General features: G+C 48.7%; 5 protein-coding genes across 5 annotated transcripts; 2 read left to right on the plus strand and 3 right to left on the minus strand.

Annotated features, from left to right (window-relative positions):
- Positions 1-1,513: 1,513 nt before the first annotated feature.
- FPOAC1_013601 (uncharacterized protein) lies at positions 1,514-2,332 on the minus strand (the record flags this gene model as incomplete). The annotated part of the gene is made up of 1 exon (XM_044857942.1): positions 1,514-2,332. The coding sequence occupies one exon, from the start codon at positions 2,330-2,332 to the stop codon at positions 1,514-1,516; it is 819 nt and encodes a 272-aa protein (XP_044701324.1).
- A 4,850-nt stretch (positions 2,333-7,182) lies between these two features.
- FPOAC1_013602 (uncharacterized protein) lies at positions 7,183-7,848 on the minus strand (the record flags this gene model as incomplete). The annotated part of the gene is made up of 2 exons (XM_044857943.1): positions 7,183-7,311; positions 7,360-7,848. The coding sequence occupies 2 exons, from the start codon at positions 7,846-7,848 to the stop codon at positions 7,183-7,185; spliced, it is 618 nt and encodes a 205-aa protein (XP_044701325.1).
- A 1,985-nt stretch (positions 7,849-9,833) lies between these two features.
- Positions 9,834-11,938, plus strand: FPOAC1_013603 (uncharacterized protein; the record flags this gene model as incomplete). Its single annotated transcript, XM_044857944.1, has 2 exons — positions 9,834-10,415; positions 10,538-11,938. The coding sequence occupies 2 exons, from the start codon at positions 9,834-9,836 to the stop codon at positions 11,936-11,938; spliced, it is 1,983 nt and encodes a 660-aa protein (XP_044701326.1).
- A 3,987-nt stretch (positions 11,939-15,925) lies between these two features.
- FPOAC1_013604 (uncharacterized protein) lies at positions 15,926-17,287 on the plus strand (the record flags this gene model as incomplete). The annotated part of the gene is made up of 2 exons (XM_044857945.1): positions 15,926-17,083; positions 17,135-17,287. The coding sequence occupies 2 exons, from the start codon at positions 15,926-15,928 to the stop codon at positions 17,285-17,287; spliced, it is 1,311 nt and encodes a 436-aa protein (XP_044701327.1).
- Positions 17,288-17,727: 440 nt separating this feature from the next.
- Positions 17,728-18,369, minus strand: FPOAC1_013605 (uncharacterized protein; the record flags this gene model as incomplete). Its single annotated transcript, XM_044857946.1, has 1 exon — positions 17,728-18,369. The coding sequence occupies one exon, from the start codon at positions 18,367-18,369 to the stop codon at positions 17,728-17,730; it is 642 nt and encodes a 213-aa protein (XP_044701328.1).
- Positions 18,370-18,680: the final 311 nt, after the last annotated feature.

Here is an 18,680-nt window from a genome sequence, read left to right on the forward strand (position 1 = left end):
CCGGAATTCCATGATAGTCGCATGCTTCATTCTATCGAAATGGGATGGTTTGTACTCAATAAATACTACACCATGTCTGAAGAGGCTCCCGTTTACGTCGCCGCTCTTCTTCTCGATCCACGCTGTCGGAAAGCATACTTGGATAAGAACTGGAAGAGTGCATGTATCAATCCGGCGATTGCGGGTGTCCGACAGGTATGGGAGGAGGAATACAATATCAGCAACAGCGTCAATGATATAGATGGAGACATTGTAACTACTCCAGAAGATACTCCAGTCGCGCCAGGGAAGCCACCTTCGCAGCTACAGCTTTTGCTGCAGGAGATGGAGGTCGAGACGGCTGTGTCAACAGACAGTGATAACCTAGAGGCATTTATCAATGCTCCAGCTATCAAGATTGATTGCGAACCTCTAGAGTGGTGTCGCACTGAACAACGACGGCAATTTCCACGCCTTAGCCGTATGGCCATCGATATACTCTCGATAAACCCTCAATCAGCAGAGCCTGAAAGGACCTTCTCCGGCGCGCGTAGGACTGCGTCATGGGACCGGCTGTCGATAACGTGCGAGCGAATAGAAGAAGTTGAGTGTCTCGGCAATTGGATACGGAATGGGCATATTGTAGCGAGTCGGGACGGTGGACTAGGACTAGTGTGCGACCCGGACGGTGTTAATGGCAATGTAGATACAGAAATTAGTGATACAGAGTAGTGTGGTGATTTTTGACGGTTCACAATTTTACTCAATAAGTTCATTAGAGTACGTTCTCACGACTAACGATGCATCGAGGAAGTGGGCGGTGTCACATGACGAAATTATATGAGTTGACTCATGAGTCTGAGTTTAACTCATGAGTGAGTCATGATCAGATCGAAACTCATATGATTGAGTTAGGGGGGGTCGAAACTCATGAGTTAACTCAAATGCCCAGGTATGGTTAAACAATTAGGTCTGGTTGATATCTCATCGCAGATTGATCCAGAACACGTTTCAGAAGAGAACATCGATCAAGATGATATGCAGATCCCATCTGATACAGAGTGAAATCTGGGGGTGTCGCAGGGTAGGCATGATCTTCACGGCCTCAGGAAACAACTGCCTTAGTAATCTAGCTGTGTACTTTAACTCTGCGGAATGGAATACCCCGCACAAGAGACAACTTAAGAGAAGAATCAATCAACACATTTGCTGCTGCTCATTACATTCACTTTAACCCTTTAAGCACGCTAAGTGCGACATGTTGAGTCGCAAAGAAAAGTGGGCTCTTTGCAATTCAGATAAACAGTCAATATGTGATTACCGAATCTACTTATGTTTACACCAAAAATACACTAAAATCAAAGTACCCCTCAGTAATTTGCAAATCAAAGCGCACTTTGCTTCTCAGCGACCCGGGGGTGAGATTGAACCCCCTTAGTAGTGTGCTTCGCTGTAATGTCATGTGAGCTAACGACAAAGCTAAAACTAACTAGTGGCCAATATTGACACGAAGCGGTCAAAGCGACCACGCAGATCATTCAAATTGGACTGAAGCTAGGCAAGTTCCGTCAAGTGTCCAGGAGGTGCACCTGTCGGCCGGTACTGGATTGCTGACCCTTTCGAACAATTCTTTTGGGCGATTCTGTACGGTTTCGTTGATTGTACGCCAAACGTTAGGCTTCACGCCGTAGTAGTTGGACGCGCAATTCGTGGGGCTCGAGCAGTGGCACAAGACTGTGGCTTTAGGGAATATAACATCATCGTCTTCGGGGGCAGGAGTTGGAAGGCTTGGTAGGAGAGGTTGAATATCCATGAAACCGTCACCAGATGGTGGGAGGATGGAGCTGTCAAAGGCCGTGGAGGTCTCATATGGACTGTTGCTGACGGGATACGTCCAGCTGTTGTAGGCGAGGGGATTCGTTGGGGGCGCGTTCATAGGGAGTTCCAGCATTGAAGAGCCACTCGTCTGTGAAACGGAGTCAATTGGGACTGTAGAGCTACTTGGTTTTGCTGGTCCATCAGCTCTCGGTGTGGTGCGTGGCGAAGCTTTGGGTTTGATGTCGGTTGATATCTCGCTGGTGTTGGAGCCACCAAGATGACGACGAATGGTTGATCCTAGAGAGTCGAGCACTTGTAACAAATTGTCCCTCTCCTTTGTAATCTTCTCCAACTCATCAATTAACGTAGACACCTGTGCATTCGAGTCGCTGTGTCTTAGATTGTCTACCATGCTCTCCAGCTGCGCAATTCTACCTTTTGTCCTCTCACGGGCTAATCTCTGGGCTTTGCGATCGAGCTCTCGCTTCTTGAGGCGCCGGGCTTCGGCGGTGGATGGCGAGCTTTCATCGTACATGGCGATCTGCTCCAGGGATTAACAAGGGAAGTTGCGACAGGAGGATGGATTGATGAGATGGGGTCGCCCCAGAACGGACAGTGTTAAGAAGCAACAAGGATTCGGTTTGACAGAAAAGGCAAAAGAAGTCTGGGAAAGCTGAACCAGGTCTGTTTTTGAACGGGTACGTGGTAATAACTAATGTTCATGGTAGGGTAAAACAAGTTTTAACTCTAACCAACGCCCACCAAAGCAAGGGAGAACAGGACGAAAGGGGGAAGAGACTGAGGCAAGTAAGCAACTAAATAACTAGGTTGGAAAGAGGGAAGCCTTGTCGGGCTGTTGGAGGTACCTCATAGGGTGAAATAACTACTAAAGAGGGGACCCAATAGGCCCACGGATACCCGTCGCTGACTTTTCATTCTTCATTTTACAACACAAAGAAAGATGTTAAAAATGTAAAATAAAATAAAAACGCCTACAGTATCTTTTGATAGTACTTCAAATGTTATATAGAATTCGGAGAATTAAAACATCTCAAAAGTTGCGCTTACGTAAGAATCTCGCTTTTGGTTACGGATACCCGTGGGAATAAAATTCTCTACGTTGTAAAAAATCCAAATAAATTACAATAAATGATTTAAGTCCGAGAGAAAGCTTCATATATATTCAAAATGCCATCATCTACCTATGGAAATGTTTTCATAGTTTTATTCGTAAATTTAGGTAAGATATTCTGGAAAATTTGGAAAATATTATAGCGACGGGTACCCGTGGGCCTATTGGGTCCCACTGAAGAGCTATAGTTACGTTACAAGGGTATCGGAGATAACCAGTGGGGCTTGGCGTTGGCAAACATCAGCTCGATGATCTTGGGCGGCCGTGTAACTACGCCACAACTGAAGGCGGTTTATCAGCGCCATGTTTGGAATTCCAATTCTCTTGCGAGCTAGCCTCGTCTACGGACTATACCTAAAAACAGTGCCACCCACTATCTCCTTGACTGCGTGGGGGCTACCATCGCGTACCGGACAGGGGCTTGATCCAATCAAAATGCCGCAAATGAAAGGTACTTCTTTTCCCACCTATTTTCTATTGTGATATAAGTTAACGCAATACACCGAGTTACATAAAGCAACGTCACACAGCCCGCAACATCCCAGTTTACCTCGCAACGGAAGTTTACAAATTTCACCGAGCAATACTGGACGCTTCTCAACTTTTCAGTATGCGGAGTCATTCTAGAATGTATCAAATCTCCTTGACCGTATCACGCTCTTGTGCCTGTGATCTCGCAACACCACAGCGATGGCCTAGGCAGGCGTGGCAGCGGCTATTCTTGGTGCGCCCTCTGTAGACAGGGTTGAAAGCCACTCCACTCAATCCACTAGCAGCTCGAGTGGAGTGGGTAGATCATAATCCACTGAATATCTCAGTATCGTGGATCCACTGGAAGCTATCGTGGATTGGGTGGATTGGGTGGATTGGCAACTGCCTCTATTCTTAATGCCATGATGGTGACGCTATTCCCGAAGCCATTGCCCACGTAGTCCCTTATTCCAACTTCCGAGTGGGACCTTATCCCTAACGGGCCCCCATCTCGTCTTGAACGCCCACCACCTGAGTGAGCCACTTTGTTGCCCATCCTTCAAGCTGTTGATCCGACATCTGAGCTAATTCGAGGTTGACTTTTTCTTCGTCTACTGAGATAAAGAAGGGATCTAATTCATGAATAATACCCGCCCTCAGCCATGAACGCAATACCTGGCACATCCCGATAATCTGGGCTTCAAGTTGGTGGCGGAGAGGGTTCACCATCCGACCTGCTGCTGAGAAAAGACGCTCACACTCAGCAGACATTGGTTGTATCGTGAGAAAATCAAGCGCCATTCGCGATAAGTTTGGATACTTGAATCGCTTCTCGTGCCAGTAAGCGAGAGGATCGTTGATGGAGCCATCACCACTTTCGCAGTGCGTAATCCAATGCAGGTATTCGTCTTCGCCTGGCGTGAGGCCATCATGACCTGCTTCTGGCGCTGTGTAGCGGTTTCGTTTAAGGTATTCCTGAAACGGATTGTCCGAAGTCTTCCGCTGCTTGGGAACTGGCTCAACGGCTGACGGCTCCTGTCCAGGCAACGTGGCCTCCCGGTACTCAAAACGCCAGACATCGTGAACCATGTTTTTCGCCTCGTCAATCCACTCCAGGGCGATCAGTCCAGTTGCGTTCAAACCATTTCCATCGGTATGCTGGATGGAGCGCCAGGCCAGTGTAGTAGATGGGCGTCTCGCTCAATATCTCATAGTACTCATTCAACTTCTGCCAGCCCAAATTGATGTTGATCCTGAAGTGTTCAGTATCAGGGAAGTCCTTCGCGATGTCCTTAAAACGTTCAAGTTGCTCGAGAAGAAATTCAAAGCCTTGAATAACGTCCCAAATATTGCCATATGACCCAGTCCACCCACGCTTCCGCTTGCGGATCTGGCCGTCGCCTTCTAGCATTTTGATCGTGGCTTCGTAGTAACTAAGTATTTGCGCAAATATTTCGACCACCTCCCAGTCCTTGTCGGATAGCTGGTTCTCTGGCTGGCAAATAAAGGGCAATGTGAGTGACTTCTTAGGACCGCCCCTCTTGGCCTTGTTCTGCTGTTCGGAGTCAATTCTATGGTGGGCAATGAGTCGTTCGATATAGTCGCGAAGCAGTAGAGCTCGTCGTATCATGTATAACCGTGACAGCCATCTCGTATCGTTGTCCAAAATAACATCCAACGGCTTCCTGGCGTTGAGTTTTGGGTCAGATGACTTGTTGAAGGCTTCTTGTTGAATGTTGCGAAGCATGCCAGTTAACAAGTCAGATCTGTGGATAGCTACCACAAGGTTGTGCAGTTTGCCTGCTGGCCCCTTCTTGCGCCAAATCAAATGTTCTGCTTCGGTAAGAGGCTCTGCCCCTGATATCCGCCGCTCAAAAGCGTCAGCATCGTGCCCAAATAGAATGGCTTTGGCGGAGAGGTTCAAGGTATGCCCAAAACAGCGTCCTCGCCTGCGGGCCCCAACGAAGCCGAGCTCTCCACCAATAATCTCAATGGCGGTATCATTGTTTTTTGCGTTGTCGAGCGTGAAATAGCCAATCTTGTCTTGGATCTGATACGATTCAATTACGTCGAGGATTTCTGCGGCGATATTAGGCCCAGTGTGCCTGGCGCTAACTTCGGGGAGCCCAAGCGTAATCTTGCAAGGCTTATTGTTTTCGTCCCTAAAAAAGCAATAGATACCATATAGGGCGTATCGGTTTCCAGACCGCCAGCCGTCGAAGGAGATGTGGATAAGTCCAGGCGCCTTGCCCAAGACCTCTATCACCTTCTGCTTATGTTGTTCGAATGCGGCGACGATCTTTTCTCGAATAGTTGTGTGGGTAATATTGGCTTTACGTGCCGAAACTGACGGGTTCAAGTAATCGGAGATAGCATGGAGTTCTGCCTCCTCGGCAATTGAAAAGGAGTGATTCTTGGCCACGATCCAATCGATCAGAAGCCTCCGGAAGTGTTCCTTGTGGAAGCGTTTGATGAAGTCATTTGCAATCGCTTGTTCTCGGGGGTCGTGTAGATCGAGCTTCATGGATTCAGCGAGAGTCCGCTGCCCCGGGGGCTTTCTGCCCTTAGAATTCGCCTTCTTTTCAGCAGTTCCTTGGGTCATTCCAGGCGGAGCGCGGATCCCGTGGTCGTTGAACAGATGATTGTACGCGTTATGAATACCATCAGCTTCGAAATGTCGTGGATGTGGATTATTCTTGCGAATGCACGCTCGGCATATCCATCTGCGGGCGTCTTCCTTTTGGATGTCATATCCAAATTGCCAGGCCCAGCAACGCGTCTCCCTGGCTCGCTCAGAGAACGCCCAGCCTGGGAAATGCCTCCAGAGCGTACGCTCGTACTGTTCATCGCTTGCGGAAGAGTTCCTCAGAGTCGAGACAGGGGTCGAGGTTGGACGGGTAGGATACAGCGTCGGGCAGGGTGTTGATTCGGCAGCGGACCCGAAGCCGCTGTCGGAAATGTCGAAGCAGGAATCAGGCGAGGTCATGGTAAAATAATCTCTTTGTCATGTCGAAATCGCAAAACATGGTGCAGGTGATGGGTCAACAACAGGTCGTCAGGTCAGCGCGAATGACGCGTCCAACGCGACCAGTTGGCACAATATGCCCTTATCCTGCGGATGTTTCAGATATTTACCTTTCGAGCTAATTTGAGGTGGACGAGCACGTAGCGAGTGCCATATTGGGGTCGGGTATTAGATAAGTCCCTAACATCCTTCACATCACGAGCTTAACGCGATTAGTATCGCTTGCAATTTTTCGCGCAGTATTGAGATATTGAGGGATCTGGACGCGTTTTTTAATTCAGCTTGCCGGCAATTATTTAATGGTATAATTGTTGTATTATAAATCAAAAGTATGGACAGTCGAGCTTGATATTTGCTGGACATGTTGTTGAGGAAAAATATACGCCTATTAATGGCCCTCATGATGATATGCACTCACGGAGCAAATCTTAAGTATATCCATCAAGACTTACGTCATCCCAATGAGAAAGCATGGGACATTCGAATAGTGTTTCCTATATTATATGTATTCTAAAATTGCGCTGTTCAGAAGTTTTATAGTGTTTTTGACATAGGGTAGCAATATTGCAAAAAGTATGGGGCACATCAGCCTCTGTTAGAGGCATTCTGCCAAATACATGGGCGCCCTTAACTACCCCACTTCTAATCCACCCAAATCCATCCACGACATCGCCGAGTGGATTGGGTGGAGTGGTTTTCAACCCTGGATAAACCACATATAATTCTTGCAGGCTAGAGGAAAGAACAAGAAAGTACCCTAATCTAGAAAGTCCTCTGCCTCTGTTTCAACGCTAAATTCAACAGTAACGCTGGAAATAACGCCACTGCCACCGTGAGACTTGGGTATAATGATACCCTCGCGCATCCAGTTGCCTACACACTCAACCTTGAAGGTTCTCACAGGTCATGCTCTCTCTATCCCATGATAGCATACGCCGCGCCGATGAGAAGTGAGACTCAATATTAGATGATTCAGGAGGGATTGAGAGGATATCAATTGCCATGTGAGATAACCGCGGATATGTTTTCCTTTGATCTCGATATAGTCACCATCCGAGTAACGAGAGGGAAGAAAAGCATCAATCCGAGGACGTTTGACTTCCTTTTCATCATCTACAACATCAGAACTGCCCCCAATGAGCGTGCGATCGAGGGAAGAGATAATATCGGCATGGCACCGCCGGGCGTGATGCCATACGTTGTCCCGCTTCCGATTCGCCCAGGGCTTATCGGCAGGGCAATGGAGACATCGATACATCACCATACCCCTGGATTTGCGCTTACGTGACCCACCGGTGGTGTTCTGGGTGTCTTCATCAGGATACGTCGCGTTGAAGAAGAGGAAAAAGTCCAGAGACGTCCCAGTAATGGGCTGGTCCGAAATCGAGGGCGTAGAGGTGGCGGTGGTCTGAGATGATGTCATGGTCGATAAATCACCTGGATAAGCTAATTGTGCTAGAAAACCTAGGGCCGTTTGAACGAGTACTGAGATGGTGGTGCTGATGAAATTGAGAGAAACCTTTTCATCATCTAATCAGTTGATAAGATCTTTTTAGCCAATCAGAGAGCGGTATTTAGGTGGATATCAATCTGGATATCCATTTAAGAGGCAGAGAGTTATATCGATATCGATATATATCAGTATCGATATATCCAGATAGCACAGTTGATATCGATATATCATATCCAAATACGCAGGTCTGCTCGGTTGCGGGAAACGTTGTGGATGAGATATTTGCCGTCGTGGTGAGGAACGGATTTGCGAGTGAGACCAAAAGAACCATTTGAAGTGGCACCAATCTCTTTGTAAAATCCAGAATGGAGACACTTGGGTACACAATTCTACCTTATACAAGCCTGCGGCAAACCAAGCCGTAAGAAGAACCTTTTGCATTACCGGCCGGTTTGAGCAATTTCCGGAACACTTTGGGAAAAGAAACAACTGTGCTGCATTGCCATTTTCGGGTTCGCTACAACCCTTGTCGAAGGCTTGAAAGCAGTCAGCTTGACCGGCTGCAGCCACAACAAACATTGCAGCTTGAGAAAAGGGTAGTCACATTATGATTCGTCGAAATATATTTCTTGGTTGTGCGGCTGCACTGGGCATGGATGGAAATGGAATCGGCTGCATAGCTCCAACCTTCATGGATAATAAACAGGCCGCGACTACCCGAACCACTGCAGTCATCCTTAAATTATGCTGTGTGACACTCGAAAGATATCAAATCCGTCTTTGATTGGGCGCCGAGCAAGGCGGGGTAGTAGTAGTAGTGTTCCTTACGGCCGGGAGAACGGATCTCATAGGGCCTATAGCTACGCTAAAGCTATCCACGCATCCCCCGCTCAACAGAGTCAAGCAAACGGGGCTAGAAAAGAAAGGTCGGAAAGAGCAGTAGGGCTTTCTTTTGTGTAGAGTGGACGAAAAGCGGGGGATACGTGGATAGCTTAGCGTAGCTATAGGCCCTATGGGATCCGTTCTCCCGGCCGTAAGGAACACTATTACTACTACTAATTGGCGCTTCTACCCGTGCAGGCGATATCATGAAGCAGGTATGCGCAGCATGCACCACACCATCCAGAGAGCCTTGTTTCGATGGCATGGCCGATTGCGATTACCTCGTCATCCAAAGCCGTGGTACAAAGCTAGACTACGAGAAGAAATCTACGAACGACGCCTTGCAACGACCCCCCTCCAAAAGCTCAGCGAGACGGCTGATGTATTCTATATTATAAGTCGATCGCAATATGATGGTTTTACCATCCGAAAGCTTCCTGATTTTACCCTCGCGCATCTTGCCGTGTACGCATATCTGCTTTTAAAATATACATCGAGATGGCAGTTCTACCGAACGGCCTCCTTTTGTGCAACCATTCCGACCTGTCCTCAATACGCGAAGTTGTCAACCCGAACAAAGATTATAAGTTGCAAGAGGTTGCATGCCGTCATGGGATCGATCCGATTATTTTTACACGAATCTGCCGCCGGCTGCGGGTGATATGGCCCCTGCTACCATGACCAGACTGCGGCTTGCCGTTAAGATATGCCGTTTCTCGTTATCTAGAGGCCTGACGAGCGATTATACTTGTTGCGCCACGGACACCTCCGTGTGAACTCGCTCCCATGAAGAATAGGCGCCTGCATACCGGTCAGAATGGTAGTCGGCCTCCCGCATGAGGGGTTGTCGCGATGGTAGGCCTCACTCGTGTACGGTCTTGTCGAGATGATCGGCCTGATCTTGATATCCATAGCAGAAAAAAAGATATAAAAAGGACAAATCTAGACATGTTTCTCTCTTTCCCATCTTTGGTTTTCATCCCCCACACACACATGCTATTCCTCCCCCTGTCTGCTCTCTCTTGCACAACGTCTAGGCGCATACATCGCCAACTTTCACAATCCTCCTCCCAATGGATGCTTCTTCCACTATCAGCACAGGCAATGACCGTAATAACCAAGGTCTGCCTTCTGCCCCTGCCACGGTTAACGCCGGCTCAATCATAAGCACGCAAGTAACACCTAAGCCAACGGTCATTGGTCTTTATGGTATTTCCGGCTCGGGCAAGTCATTCTTGCTGGAATATCTGCGACAGAAACTCAGCCCGGCCGAATTCATTTTGTTCGAAGGGTCAGACAAAATTGCATCCCTCATTCCTGGTGGTCTGGAGGCTTTCCACAAGCTGGACGCACAGGACAAGTCAAACCTGCGTGGCCAGGCAATCGACGCGATTAGGAAGGAAAGCCTTGACAGTGGGCGAACTGCAATCGTGACTGGACATCTCATGTTCTGGAAAGAACAGGATGCTTCTGGCCAACTAGTGTATACTTCGAATGACCTAGCAACGTTCACGCACATCATTTATTTGAATATGCCGGTCGGTCTTATCTCGCAGCGCTGCTTGAATGACGAACAGAAACATCGCATTGTCATGTCTCACGACCACCTGCGCAGATGGCAAGAGACAGAGATTTCCCTTTACGCAACCTCTGTCGTGAGAATCACATCTTGTTCTGCAGCATCGCAAATGCAGACGCTTTGCTACCAAAAACCATGGATCTAATCCTGCATTTCCAGCAGCCCAGCACGGTCGAATCTAATATAACTCGCATACAGGCTAAGCTGGATGAAATCCTCGCTTTGCCCAAGCATGATGATCTTGAGACGGTTTTAGTGATGGATGGCGACAAGACTCTCACATCAGAAGACACGGGCGTTTTGTTCTGGGAAACACTTGCTCGGGCTCAACCGAGTTTGGTAACAGGATCTCCATTGCATGAGCTCTTCAGCAGTCGCCTTGGTTATTCGGAAGCTGCATTTCACCAAGCAACCTTATTGTACGAAGAGGTAGCTGATGATAAACAATTTGAGACCGTGTGCGATGCCGTGGCTGCGGGCATAGTGATGCACCCACAAATCACCTCCCTCCTGCGACTTGCCGCGGAACGGAGACATATTGGTACTCTAGTTGTCACATGTGGGCTTGGTCACGTTTGGAGAAAGGTTCTGGAGAGGTACAAATTGTCAGAGACGGTCTACGTCATCGGTGGAGGTCGAATTAAGGATGGATTCGTGGTTACTGCAGCGGCTAAAGCTGCCATCGTCTCTCAACTACGAAACGCCCATCTCTATGTTTGGGCATTCGGGGACAGCCCCTTGGATCTGCCGATGCTTAAGGGTGCTGATCAAGCTATTGTCGTTGTTGGCGACAAGCAGACTAGGAGCTGGAGCATGGACGAAGCCTTATCTAAAGCTATGGATGATGGAAACTTCCGAGCACAACAGGTTCTTCTCCCGAGTCAATCAACACCGCGTCTGGACGAGGGTCGGCTGCCTTTAGCTCACCTAGATGATCGGCTGTTCATCGAATCAGTCATGTGCCACCGCCGCTCCGTCCAGATACTGCACGCTACGGACAGGCCTGTAGCACAACTGTTGACGACACCAACCCGTGACGCTTCTATTTCTGGCCCTGCCCTAAGGCAAGCCCATGGGTTGGTCGGACAGTACTTGGCCACCGAATTCGTTACCCAACTGATTGGTCTTCAAGAGTACAACATTCCCCACGTACAGGGTCACCAAACGACGGGCCATCGACTGCGCAATGAAGAGAAAACTTCTATTGTGGCGTTGATGCGTGGTGGAGAGGCTATGGCCTTCGGGGTCAATATGGTGTTTCCTCAGGCAATGTTTATCCATGCCTCATCCCCACCGGACTTGAAAGTGCATCACGTAGATCAACAGCGCACCATTATTCTGGTTGACTCAGTTGTGAATAGCGGAAAAACACTGATGCAATTCATCGAGCACGTCCACGGCCTACAGGCCAATGTCCGCATCATTGTTGTAGCAGGCGTTGTACAAGCGGACGTGGTCGTGGAGACGCATCCACTCGCAGACCTCATGAGACGTTGCGGCGCCAGCCTGGCCGCACTGCGACTTTCGAAGAACAAATTCGTAGGCACCAAAGGCACTGACACTGGCAATCGACTGTTCAATACTACGCATCTAGCTTGACTATGGAGCTCCTGCGCGATGCGTCTGCGTCTACTACCATCCACAACCCCTCTTTCGGCAAGCAAAATAAAAAAAAGCTTCACCAAAACTCACCAACTTCACTTACACAAATATTGGCCAAAATAAATAGCTACTTGGAGGACAATGCCTTTGCTGAATATAGAAATGATTGGAGTTAACGATTGTAGCCCTCTAAGGCTGTGCGGGGTACGCGATGTATGCATACTGTGCTAACTACCCGAAAATCTCTTAATTAAATCTTAAAGAAAACTCTCCAGTTGTCGCATACCATGCAGTAACGTACTGCTTATTAGCATCTATGGCTTCTCAGGCTTCTGAGATATCAGCCTCAGGGACTAACAACGCTTCTATAGGCTCGTTTGCATCGAAACTTTCATGGAATTTCAATGCCTTTTTCTACATAGATTATCCCGAAAAACATCTCCAAGCTGAGCTTGGCCCGAAGCGCAGAAAGACCAAGGGACACCGTGCTTACGTTTGTCTTCACTGTCAGAATCCTCCATGGTCAAATCGAGTGCCTGGCAACGCTATACACAAGGTTCCGATCAACTACACCGAAACCCACCGGTCGATCGATTGGTGTATTACTCATACACTTACATCAATCAACCTGAACCCTCGACGCAGGGATGGACATCTTACGAACGGGAATCGAATCGATAGATTCATTCGATGCCAAGTCTTACGAATATCGAATCGAATTTCTTGGCGTTCGATTCGATGCGAATCGAATGTGGTGTTTCTCATTCGACATACGAATCGAACACGGCACATTTTATTCGCTATCGAATCGAACGGGCCCAAGCGTTCGATCGAAAATCGATCGATTCGGTCGAACGAGTGACGCGGCTCGTTTTAGCGTCACTTCTTGAACCCGTCAACCGGCCCCTGGCGGTACCTGACGCGACCGAGCGTGATTTGTCGTCTTGAAGGCCCAGGGTCCGTGTAGGTGCTAAGATGTGTTAGTGTATACCGGTACATCTAAACCCCCGAGATTTACAGGTCAGAATAGGTATCGTGCAACTGCAGTAATCATGCTTGGCCGCAACCCACAAACGACTACTTTCTAAAATATCAAAAGTAATTTATTGAATGGGACCATTTCCCAATTTCCACGAGGACTATGTCAAGCGTGGGCGAGGTTGAAAAGCGAATCCTCGTGGCCATGAAATGCTGTTTAGGGGTTACTTGCGTAGCTGTGGAAGAATACGTGAGTACCCTGGTATCTTTCTAGCACATTGGTATAGGGTAGGCCCGTCTTGCAATTACTCCCCCATGAACATCCATCTAAACACATGCTGGTTTTCTGTAGATTGGAAGTAATGCAAACAAAAACTGCTCCATTTAGACATCTCCCTCAAGAGCTTTCTATCGGCGTCAGTGTTCTCACGCTCAGAAGACCATTTCGACCTTGAAGTCTCACATGTCTGTTGCATCTTCAACCTGTATTGGTCGACTAACTGTCCAGACCCAACATAGTTATTCCACGCTTTGGTCACAGGAACTTGCGGCCAAACCCAGCCAGCCCCTAGGTGGATGTACTAGCGACTTCATAATCCTCCCGCAGCTGCGACCACTTACAGCATTAAAATTACGCCCTCACCGCTACACCTCACGTGGCAACACGACGAGCTCCGGCCAGCTCAAACGAGCTCAAGAGCCCATTCAGAGGCGACGCCAGGATGGAACGAGACGGGCCAGCGCGGAAGGAAAGTTCCAGTTGTGTGCCTCGGTGGTCTGTGCACGACGACATGAGCCAATAGGGGCACTTTGAAACCAGATGACCAGGGACCATACCAGACTGGGTTGTCAGAGTCTGCCGACTTGAGTGACAAGACCTTCGATTTCATTGGTTGCTAGCGCAGGTGTATATAGCACCTGGAGAACCGTCGAGCACCAGTGATTGAGCCAAGAGGCGTCTTCGCGTGGGTAGTCGGACATGGTGCGCGAGGTCATTATTCTCTCTGTTGTCTTCAACCCGGCGAAGAAGTAGCGCCTTCTCGATCAACTGTGGTCTCGAGTGCCTTCTCGTAAGGCTAAGAGTTGGCGATTAGAGTACGAAGCCAAGCTCAGAGAGATCTGGGAGAGTTACAGGGAACGCGATGTTGACTGCGAAGTCTTCGCTACGTCTGACGAGGCCTCAATGGATTACATTGAGCGGAGACTTGCTAGGAGTGTAGCTGGGCCGCCATGCGCCCAGGGTTCGTCCTTGGCAGCGTCCAGTGGCCGCAAGAGCACCCGGAAGACGAAACACACGACAGCGGGAGCGACTGCTGATGACGAATATGCTCGGTACTGTGCTGAGGATGTTGTCAACAGTCACCACTACAGGAGTAGACCGATTGACTGGTGGAAAATCAACAGGAATCGGTACCCGCGGCTGTCTCTGATGGCGATTGATATGCTCACCATCCCATCGTCGTCTGCGGAGAGCGAGAGGACGTTTAGCAGTGCAGGGCGTATGACGGCACCATTGAGAAGCCGGCTGAGGAGGGAGATAGTAGCGATGGCTCAGTGCATTCGATCGTGGAGTAAAGCTGGAATCTACACGCCTTCACTGCCGCTGGTTAGCCTCAGTGATGATCAATGGGTTGACGCACTTGCGTCGCTGAAGGGGACGAGTGACATTTAATCTGCCTATTACCTGTCTTGCACAATTGAAAATGTTCTGCGACGCCTCATCTACAGCTGTGATGTTCTCTAAAACCCCTCTGCATCTCTTACCCTTCGTACGTCGGGGTATGAAGTCATGAATGCCTGATGATGATGACAACGATCCATTTGGCCCTAGGTCCTATTGGTGTTTCGGTCTCCGCCGGGATTAGGTCTACGTTCGATCGGGTTCGAATCGAATTCGATCGAATCTCGGCATTCGATAGATATCGAATCTGCGGAGGACACATTCGATTCGATGCGAATCTACAGGACAAGAATTTCTTGGCGTTCGATTCGATGCGAATCTACGGGAGGCACATTCGATTCGATTCGAATCAACGGGGGTCACATTCGATTCGATTCGAATCAACGGGGGTCACATTCGAATCGAACGCCAAGGCTTGGCGTTCGATTCGATAGATTCGTAAGATGTCCCTGCCTGTATAATGTGATGAACTTGTGTTATCCTCCTCCAACACCAAGCAAGAATAGCTTTCTCTTCTTCCATGCTAAATAAAGTCCTGTTGCCGCCGTTATCTCTGACTGGATGTGAGCCGTGACATCTTCCAAGGAGTCTCTTATAGCCGACTTTCCATGCGCGTGCGGCGGCAGAGATAGATGGGTAAAACCCCTCTCTATATAACGCTTTTGCGGCGATGGTGCGGTGTTGTGATAGATGAATAATTGTGGGTATCATAGGTGCAGAAAACGGGGACTTGCGGGTAAAGAAGCTACAAAGATTGGGCGGGTTTCACTGCAAAATTGAGGTACCTTTTTTTTCCCCTGTCAGCAGCCCCTTTGCCCGGTCAGTGCACCCCCCTATTCGCAGGTGTACAGGTAGCCCTGATGCTCGGAAGCTAGTCAAGGGTAGCTTGCCAGGTTCTCAATACTTTACATCATACATGAGGATAACCTAGTATCAAGTACCTAAGTTAATTGAAATTTATCTGCACACCTGCGAATACTTTTTGCAGCCCACTGTAGAGGCACGGATACCGAAGGTCGTAACGAAAGCACGGGGGGCCGATCTCTAGGCCGTACCCAAGTAGTCAAATTGCGTTTCTGGTAATTCTTGAGTGGAAGAGTAACCTGAACAAGGTATCCTTGTCAGGCTACCCTAAAGCAGTTGCAGCCCATGGGCGCTATAAATAGAAGCAAGAGGTCGCGGTGTTGTCGTGCCAATCAATAGCGGCTTATCTTATCTCGATAAGCAACAACTACCATAACAATCATAAATCAGCTTCCTTGATGCACCTACAACGCCAAACGTATCCGCATCAACTTTTGTTAGACTCTGTATCTTTTGCGCTCATGAACTCGCCCGCTAGAGCGACTCTCGATGCCTTCATCGACGGTTGGCTCTCTACCATCAACAACAACACACCATCCATCACAACAGCAAGTCCTGTCGCTTCCCTTCGAACCGACACAAAACTATACCACGACATGCCCACACCACCACCGTCCTCAACAACGCCAACTCGTCGCGACCGTACGTCACCCAAGAGAGCTCGCCACGATGATATCCAAGACAACCCATTCGACGACGACAGAACACCAGTGGCTCCCTCCCGCTTTTGCGCCATAAACCTACCAACTCGCCCTCTTTCGCGCCAGACCCCGAGTCTATCCTCTGCCTCATCCAACGGTCGCTCGCTCAGTCCCGTCAAAAAGTCCACCCTCCAGCTTCTTGATAAACCAGTTTACTTTGTCCCCATCGATGACGATGCGATACGACAGCTTCCGGACGACATACTTGCAACGTACGATCGCATCACTGAGGTTGTCGACGATCGAATAAACCTTCTTCCTAGAGCGGTGGAAGAAGAATTGAGAAGCACGTATAGACAGAGCAAACTCAGGCCTCACTATTTCTTCTCCCACGATGATAACAAGACAGCGATTCACATTCAGGAGCTCGCTGCGTTGCGAAAGATTGAGCAGGCCGCCAAAAGATGCCAAGTAGAGGAAGCGTCCGAAGCAGCGTGGAATATAGAAGTCCATGGTCCACTACTGGAGCTCGCGTTGGAGCCTTTTCCATCTCTGTCCAGGGATATCCTCACCCAGGCACGGATCAGTAGACCATTCGTTCCAGAGATGAAGGCTGCTTCTCACTACGATTTTACTAGGTCCAAAATGATCGACTGGGGCATTCGTTTACATCCATCTCAACCAACTACTGCACGTATTCAGGAGATACTATTACCCTTACCCGAGAACCAACGCTCCATCAATCAATCGACATACGGTCCTGTCAGATTCGATCCCATTGCTGTCTCGATAGAAACTAAAATCGCTAATGGCGGCGCTGAAGAGGCGAGGTTACAGTTAGGCGTTTGGGTCGCGGCATGGCATCAGCGTATAAGGGCGTTGATGAGACCTGACCAGGTGATTGTGACCTTGCCACTCATTCTTGTTCTGGAACACAAGTGGCAGCTTTTGTTCGCATGTGACAGGGGAAGCCACATTGTGAGTATTCTTGTTCGGTCTGCAATATTTAAGCTAACTCGACCTGGATAGGATATCGTCGAGAGTGTTGACATTGGGGACACAAAAGGGTTGATGGGTATGTATACTGTTCTCTCTGTCCTACGGATGCTTGCTTCCTGGATGCAAAGCGAGTACGCAACCTGGTTTGAAAATTTCATAAACAGCAGAGTTCCATCACTGTAGCCTATCATTAGTCAAAATCGAAAACTTTCCCGTCCATAGAGCTTGGTTGCACAGTTGCTTTGAAAGTATGGTGAAGATGTGAACGATTCACTCAAACAAACCCGTGCAATGTGAATGATAGAGTATTACACCAGAATCGCGACGTGTCACGATGGCCTTGTTACGTCGTGAAGCTATCCGCCACCTGCTGAGTAGTAAGCGACCTCACTGATGGCCATACCTAGGCATTTGAGTTAACTCATGAGTTTCGACCCCCCCTAACTCAATCATATGAGTTTCGATCTGATCATGACTCACTCATGAGTTAAACTCAGACTCATGAGTCAACTCATATAATTTCGTCATGTGACACCGCCCACTTCCTCGATGCATCGTTAGTCGTGAGAACGTACTCTAATGAACTTATTGAGTAAAATTGTGAACCGTCAAAAATCACCACACTACTCTGTATCACTAATTTCTGTATCTACATTGCCATTAACACCGTCCGGGTCGCACACTAGTCCCAGTCCACCGTCCCGACTCGCTACAATATGCCCATTCCGTATCCAATTGCCGAGACACTCAACTTCTTCTATTCGCTCGCACGTTATCGACAGCCGGTCCCATGACGCAGTCCTACGCGCGCCGGAGAAGGTCCTTTCAGGCTCTGCTGACTGAGGGTTTATCGAGAGTATATCGATGGCCATACAGCTAAGGCGTGGAAATTGCCGTCGTTGTCCAGTGCGACACCACCACTCTAGAGGTTCGCAATCAATCTTGATAGCTGGAGCATTGATAAATGCCTCTAGGTTATCACTGTCTGTTGACACAGCCGTCTCGACCTCCATCTCCTGCAGCAAAATCTGTAGCTGCGAAAGCAGCTTCCCTGGCGCGACTGGAGTATCTTCTGGAGTAGTTACAATGTCTCCATCTATATCACTGACGCTGTTTTTGATATTGTATTCCTCCTCCCATACCTGTCGGACACCCGTAATCGCCGGATTGATCCATGCACTCTTCCAGTTCTTATCCAAGTATGCTTTCCGACAGCGTGGATCGAGAAGAAGGGCGGCGACGTAAACGGGAGCCTCTTCAGACATGGTGTAGTATTTATTGAGTACAAACCATCCCATTTGTTACGATCTGAGCGGCTACGTCACGTGTACCCCACACTCACTTCCCACTACCCCACAATTTCCCCATCACCATATCCAATCAATAAAGGACCGACACTTGCAGGACCGACGGCGCTCCAGGACCGCGTCGCTCCAGGACCGACGACGACCTCAAACATCGTCGCTCCCACCACAACACCAGTAGTATATATACATTCGCTTAGCGCTAGATAGTACGATGGCCTACCAGCTATCAACAAAACTTCTTTACCTGAATACGCCTGACCCGCTCTATT

This window comes from Fusarium poae (genome assembly GCF_019609905.1).
Source record: "Fusarium poae strain DAOMC 252244 chromosome Unknown contig_2, whole genome shotgun sequence".
Lineage (NCBI taxonomy): Eukaryota > Fungi > Ascomycota > Sordariomycetes > Hypocreales > Nectriaceae > Fusarium > Fusarium poae.